The sequence below is a fragment of the Carcharhinus amblyrhynchos genome, unplaced genomic scaffold (genome assembly GCF_965287045.1).
Source record: "Carcharhinus amblyrhynchos unplaced genomic scaffold, sCarAmb.v2.hapA chromosome_1368, whole genome shotgun sequence".
NCBI classification, from domain to species: domain Eukaryota; kingdom Metazoa; phylum Chordata; class Chondrichthyes; order Carcharhiniformes; family Carcharhinidae; genus Carcharhinus; species Carcharhinus amblyrhynchos.
Genome location: NW_027651108.1, coordinates 16421 through 23336, shown reverse-complemented (window position 1 = coordinate 23336; position 6916 = coordinate 16421). Strand labels below are relative to the sequence as shown.

At 55.6% G+C, this 6916-nt stretch overlaps 1 protein-coding gene across 1 annotated transcript; it reads left to right on the top strand.

Moving 5' to 3' along the window:
- Positions 1-252: 252 nt before the first annotated feature.
- On the top strand, positions 253-4184 carry LOC145340738 (zinc finger protein 384-like; the record flags this gene model as incomplete). Its single annotated transcript, XM_080185199.1, has 3 exons — positions 253-331; positions 546-704; positions 3902-4184. Coding segments are annotated over 3 exons (454 nt in total), but the record flags the coding sequence as incomplete, so codon positions are not given.
- Positions 4185-6916: the final 2732 nt, after the last annotated feature.

Genomic DNA, 6916 nt, shown 5'->3' with positions numbered 1-6916 from the left:
GAGAGGGAGTGTGCGAGGCTGGGGGGGAGAGAGAGGGAGTGTGCGAGGCTGGGAGAGAGGGAGTGTGTGAATGAGGGATAAGACAGAGTTGGGATGTAGAGTGAGGTATTGCTGGAAGGTTAGCGGCGATTCTCTCTCTCCCCCTCTCTCTCTCTCTCTCTCCCCCCTCCCCGTGCCGCGGTCTGTCACTGGTGTCTCTCCGACCCTCTCTGTCGGTTTCGGAGTTTAACCCTCTCTCTGTCTCTCTCCCAGGATCCACACCGGGGACCGACCGTATAAATGTGCGCAGCCCGGGTGTGATAAATCCTTCACCCAGCTTTCAAACCTTCAGGTAATAGCAGCGCACCCCCCCCCCCTCCCCTCCTCGGTCCCCTCTCTCCCCTTCCTCCAACTCTCTCCCCCCACCCCCCTCCTTCTCTGTCCCTTCCCTTCCCCAGTCCCCGCCCTGTCCCTCCCCCGCCCACCCCTCGCCTCGATCCTGCACAGTGTCCTGGCTCTGACATTCTCTCTCTGTGTGTCTCTCTCTCTCTCTCGATCTCCCGCAGTCACACCGGAGACAGCACAATAAAGACAAACCGTTCAAGTGTCAGCACTGCCACCGGGCGTACACAGACTCCCCCTCCCTGCAGGTACACCTCGCAACGCACACCGTCAAACACATCAAGGCATACGGTTGCAATTCCTGCCGCAAGTCCTACACATCGGTGAGTGGACACGGATTCCAGAGCGAGCCGGATGGGGTGGATAACCTTGGGGTGGGGGGGGGGGGGGGGGGGGGGGGGGCGCTGGAGGTGTGGGGGGGGTTACACTGTCAGGGTAATGTAGAGGGAGCTCTGTATTGTACCTGTCTCTGGGAGTGCTCGATGCTGACACTGGGTATAAAGTGGGGAGGGGGGTGTGTGGGGGGTTACACTGTCAGGGTAATGTAGAGGGAGCTCTGTATTGTACCTGTCTCTGGGAGTGCTCGATGCTGACACTGGGTATAAAGTGGGGAGGGGGTGCTGGGGGTGGGTTACACTGTCAGGGTAATGTAGAGGGAGCTCTGTATTGTACCTGTCTCTGGGAGTGCTCGATGCTGACACTGGGTATAAAGTGGGGAGGGGGGTGTGGGGGGGTTACACTGTCAGGGTAATGTAGAGGGAGCTCTGTATTGTACCTGTCTCTGGGAATGCTCGATGCTGACACTGGGTATAAAGTGGGGAGGGGGGGGTGGTGGGGGGGTTACACTGTCAGGGTAATGTAGAGGGAGCTCTGTATTGTACCTGTCTCTGGGAGTGCTCGATGCTGACACTGGGTATAAAGTGGGGAGGGGGGTTACACTGTCAGGGTAATGTAGAGGGAGCTCTGTATTGTACCTGTCTCTGGGAGTGCTCGATGCTGACACTGGGTATAAAGTGGGGAGGGGGGAGGGGGGGGTTACACTGTCAGGGTAATGTAGAGGGAGCTCTGTATTGTACCTGTCTCTGGGAGTGCTCGATGCTGACACTGGGTATAAAGTGGGGAGGGGGGTGGGGGGGGTTACACTGTCAGGGTAATGTAGAGGGAGCTCTGCATTGTACCTGTCTCTGGAGTGCTCGATGCTGACACTGGGTATAAAGTGGGGAGGGGGGTGGGGGGGGGTTACACTGTCAGGGTAATGTAGAGGGAGCTCTGTATTGTACCTGTCTCTGGGAGTGCTCGATGCTGACACTGGGTATAAAGTGGGGAGGGGGGGACGGCGGGGTTACACTGTCAGGGTAATGTAGAGGGAGCTCTGTATTGTATCTGTCTCTGGGAGTGCTCGATGCTGACACTGGGTATAAAGTGGGGAGGGGGGTGGGGGGGGGTTACACTGTCAGGGTAATGTAGAGGGAGCTCTGTATTGTACCTGTCTCTGGGAGTGCTCGATGCTGACACTGGGTATAAAGTGGGGAGGGGGGGTGGGGGGGGGTTACACTGTCAGGGTAATGTAGAGGGAGCTCTGTATTGTACCTGTCTCTGGGAGTGCTCGATGCTGACACTGGGTATAAAGTGGGGAGGGGGGAGGGGGGGTTACACTGTCAGGGTAATGTAGAGGGAGCTCTGTATTGTACCTGTCTCTGGGAGTGCTCGATGCTGACACTGGGTATAAAGTGGGGAGGTGGGGGTGGGGTTACACTGTCAGGGTAATGTAGAGGGAGCTCTGTATTGTACCTGTCTCTGGGAGTGCTCGATGCTGACACTGGGTGTAAAGTGGGGAGGGGGTTGGGTGGGGGGGGTTACACTGTCAGGGTAATGTAGAGGGAGCTCTGTACTGTACCTGTCTCTGGGAGTGCTCGATGCTGACACTGGGTATAAAGTGGGGAGGCGGGGTGGGGGGGTTACACTGTCAGGGTAATGTAGAGGGAGCTCTGTATTGTACCTGTCTCTGGGAGTGCTCGATGCTGACACTGGGTATAAAGTGGGGAGGCGGGGGTGGGGGGGGTTACACTGTCAGGGTAATGTAGAGGGAGCTCTGTATTGTACCTGTCTCTGGGAGTGCTCGATGCTGACACTGGGTATAAAGTGGGGAGGGGGGTGGGGGGGGGTTACACTGTCAGTGTAATGTAGAGGGGGCTCTGTATTGTACCTGTCTCTGGGAGTGCTCGATGCTGACACTGGGTATAAAGTGGGGAGGGGGTGGGGGGGTTACACTGTCAGGGTAATGTAGAGGGAGCTCTGTATTGTACCTGTCTCTGGGAGTGCTCGATGCTGACACTGGGTATAAAGTGGGGAGGGGGGTGGGGGGGGGTTACACTGTCAGGGTAATGTAGAGGGAGCTCTGTATTGTACCTGTCTCTGGGAGTGCTCGATGCTGACACTGGGTATAAAGTGGGGAGGGGGGGGGAGGGGGGGGTTACACTGTCAGGGTAATGTAGAGGGAGCTCTGTATTGTACCTGTCTCTGGGAGTGCTCGATGCTGACACTGGGTATAAAGTGGGGAGGGGGGGCTGGGGGTGGGTTACACTGTCAGGGTAATGTAGAGGGAGCTCTGTATTGTACCTGTCTCTGGGAGTGCTCGATGCTGACACTGGGTATAAAGTGGGGAGGGGGGGGTGGGGGGGGTTACACTGTCAGGGTAATGTAGAGGGAGCTCTGTATTGTACCTGTCTCTGGGAGTGCTCGATGCTGACACTGGGTATAAAGTGGGGAGGGGGGGTGGGGGGGTTACACTGTCAGGGTAATGTAGAGGGAGCTCTGTATTGTACCTGTCTCTGGGAGTGCTCGATGCTGACACTGGGTATAAAGTGGGGAGGGGGAGGTGGGGGGGGTTACACTGTCAGGGTAATGTAGAGAGAGCTCTGTATTGTACCTGTCTCTGGGAGTGCTCGATGCTGACACTGGGTATAAAGTGGGGAGGGGGGTGTGGGGGGTGGTTACACTGTCAGGGTAATGTAGAGGGAGCTCTGTATTGTACCTGTCTCTGGGAGTGCTCGATGCTGACACTGGGTATAAAGTGGGGAGGGGTGTGGGGGGGGTTACACTGTCAGGGTAATGTAGAGGGAGCTCTGTATTGTACCTGTCTCTGGGAGTGCTCGATGCTGACACTGGGTATAAAGTGGGGAGGGGGTGGGGGGGTACACTGTCAGGGTAATGTAGAGGGAGCTCTGTATTGTACCTGTCTCTGGGAGTGCTCGATGCTGACACTGGGTATAAAGTGGGGAGGGGGGTGGGGGGGGTTACACTGTCAGGGTAATGTAGAGGGAGCTCTGTATTGTACCTGTCTCTGGGAGTGCTCGATGCTGACACTGGGTATAAAGTGGGGAGGGGGGTGGGGGGGGGGGGTTACACTGTCAGAGTAATGTGGAGGTGAGGGGAGGGTGGGGAGTGTTGCGGTCTCTCGCGGAGGGGATGCCGCTGTAACGCCTTCTCTTTTCTCTCCAACCCCACCTCTCTCTTGTAGGAAACATATCTGATGAAACACATGCGGAAACACAAGGCCCCGGAGCAGGCCCCTGACCCCTTTGGGGCCACGCCTGGCGGCCAGCCTCAGCCCCCCGTCTCGGAGGGGGGGCAGTGCTCCTTCGACCTCCTCCCCTTCAAGGCCGACTCGCACAAGGACTCCTGCCTGACAGTCAGCGCCAACGCACTCCGGGTCGACCAGATGGGGGGCTCCTAAGGCCGTCTGACCTTTGCCCTTTTGCCCCCAGCACTTGCGCCCTCTCCCCCCCCCCCCGGCTTCCTTCCTTCCTTCCTTCCTCAAGGACTTGGGGCTTTGAGGATTGAGTGGCTGGGGAGAGGGAGAGGGGTGGGGGACGGGGGAGTGCAGACGACTTCCGATGGCGAAATTGGTCACGCTAACTGGAGTTGGCCGAAAAGTGAGGGGAAGGACGAGGGGGAGGGGGGGGGGGAGGCTCAAAGGAGGGAAAGGGGGGGTGGGAGAGCGGGGGGATTTGGGGATTGCAGTTTCCATAATCCCAATCCCCTCCTGGACTCCTGCCCCCACCGAGTCTGACTCCGGTGCCCCTCAGGTTGGCCTTGGCAACCAACTTCTAGGCCTCGGGCCTACAGGCTAGGCTGTCGTCGTCCCAGCTCCCTCACGCCCCAAGTGGATCGCAGTTTATTTTCTCCCTCTGTTTTTCTCTCTCTATATACACACACACACACGTACACAAACACACACACACACGCACATACACATGCATATATATATAAAAATATATATATTATTTGTCCATTTTTTAAATTCTTCCATTTTAAATGTCGCCTGATATTTTTACCCTGTATCTTAAATGTTGCCATCTTTCTCTCGCGCGTGTTTTTTCTCTCTCTCTCTCTCTTTCACTCTCTCGCGCGATCGTGGTCTCTCGAGCGAGGTTAATAGCATTGTGGGCTCTTTTTGAGGGGGTGGGTGCGGGGTGGGGGGGGGGGGTGTCTGTCGGGAGAGGGGGGACGTGCTTAGGCCTCAGGCTTCTCCTGACCCTGGATCGGAACCCGAGTGAGAGAGGGTGTGTGGTTGCGTGTGTGTGTGTGTGTGCGCGCGTGCGTGTGTGTGGGAAGGTGGCTGCTGGTCCCCTCTTGCGCCTGACTCCCGTCACCCCCACCCCACCCACCCGCCCGCCCCAGTGGGTGACACCCCCCCCCCCCCCCCTTGGTACCTATCTCGCCCTGTCGCCCCCCCCCCACCGACCCCCAAACTCCCCCTCAACTCGTTTGTGGATCCCTCGGTAATGTCATTGCACAGGACAGTGTAGAGGGAGCTTTACTCTGTATCTAACCCCATGCTGTACCTGTCCTGGGAGTGTTTGATGGGGGGACAGTGTAGAGGGAGCTTTACTCTGTATCTAACCCCCGTGCTGTACCTGTCCTGGAAGTGTTTGATGGGGGGACAGTGTAGAGGGAGCTTTACTCTGTATCTAACCCCCGTGCTGTACCTGTCCTGGGAGTGTTTGATGGGAGACAGTGTAGAGGGAGCTTTACTCTGTATCTAACCCTGTGCTGTACCTGTCCTGGGAGGGGACAGTGTAGAGGGAGCTTTACTCTGTGTCTAACCCCGTGCTGTCCCTGTCCTGGGAGTGTTTGATGGGGGGACAGTGTAGAGGGAGCTTTACTCTGTATCTAACCCCGTGCTGTACCTGTCCTGGGAGTGTTTGATGGGGGGACAGTGTAGAGGGAGCTTTACTCTATATCTAACCCCGTGCTGTACCTGTCCTGGGAGTGTTTGATGGGGGGACAGTGTAGAGGGAGCTTTACTCTGTATCTAACCCCGTGCTATACCTGTCCTGGGAGTGTTTGGTGGGGGGGACAGTGTAGAGGGAGCTTTACTCTGTATCTAACCCCTTTCAAATCCCCCATGTCTTGCGGGAGGTGTGGTGAGGGTGGTGGTGGGTTTTGGGGGGTGGGCGAAATTTAATGGGCGCTTGAAAATAGATTCGGGATGCCCACTCAGTTCTTACCCTCCTGTCCCCTTCCTGCTCGAGGGAGGGAGCGAGCGAGTTGGAGGGGGTGGCGGTAGGTTCATTGTGGGATGCATTGTGGCTCAGACGTGTAAATAGGCAAGTAAAATGAAAAGATTAATGGAATAATAAAACATTTTCTCCTTTCATTTCTGTACACCCTGTTTCACTGTGATCTGTCGAATGTGTGCGTACACACACGTGCGTGTACTGTCTGTGAAGAGTGCCGCGTGCCATCGCTCCCTTGTTGTCCAAAGATGTGCAGGTTAGGGTGGATTGGCCATGCTAAATTGTCCCTTAGTGTCCAAAGATGTGTAGGTTAGGGTGGATTGGCCATGCTAAATTGCCCCTTACTGTCCAAAGATGTGTAGGTTAGGGTGGATTGGCCATGCTAAATTGTCCCTTAGTGTCCAAAGATGTGTAGGTTAGGGGGATTGGCCATGCTAAATTGTCCCTGAGTGTCCAAAGATGTGTAGGTTAGGGGGATTGGCCATGCTAAATTGTCCCTTAGTGTCCAAAGATGTGCAGGTTAGGGTGGATTGGCCATGCTAAATTGTCCCTTAGTGTCCAAAGATGTGTAGGTTAGGGTGGATTGGCCATGCTAAATTGTCCCTTAGTGTCCAAAGATGTGTAGGTTAGGGGGATTGGCCATGCTAAATTGTCCCTGAGTGTCCAAAGATGTGTAGGTTAGGGGGATTGGCCATGCTAAATTGTCCCTTAGTGTCCAAACATGTGTAGGTTAGGGTGGATTGGCCATGCTAAATTGTCCCTTAGTGTCCAAAGATGTGTAGGTTAGGGTGGATTGGCCATGCTAAATTGTCCCTTAGTGTCCAAAGATGTGTAGGTTAGGGTGGATTGGCCATGCTAAATTGTCCCCTTAGTGTCCAAAGATGTGTAGGTTAGGGTGGATTGGCCATGCTAAATTGTCCCCTTAGTGTCCAAAGATGTGTAGGTTAGGGGGATTGGCCATGCTAAATTGTCCCTTAGTGTCCAAAGATGTGTAGGTTAGGGTGGATTGGCCA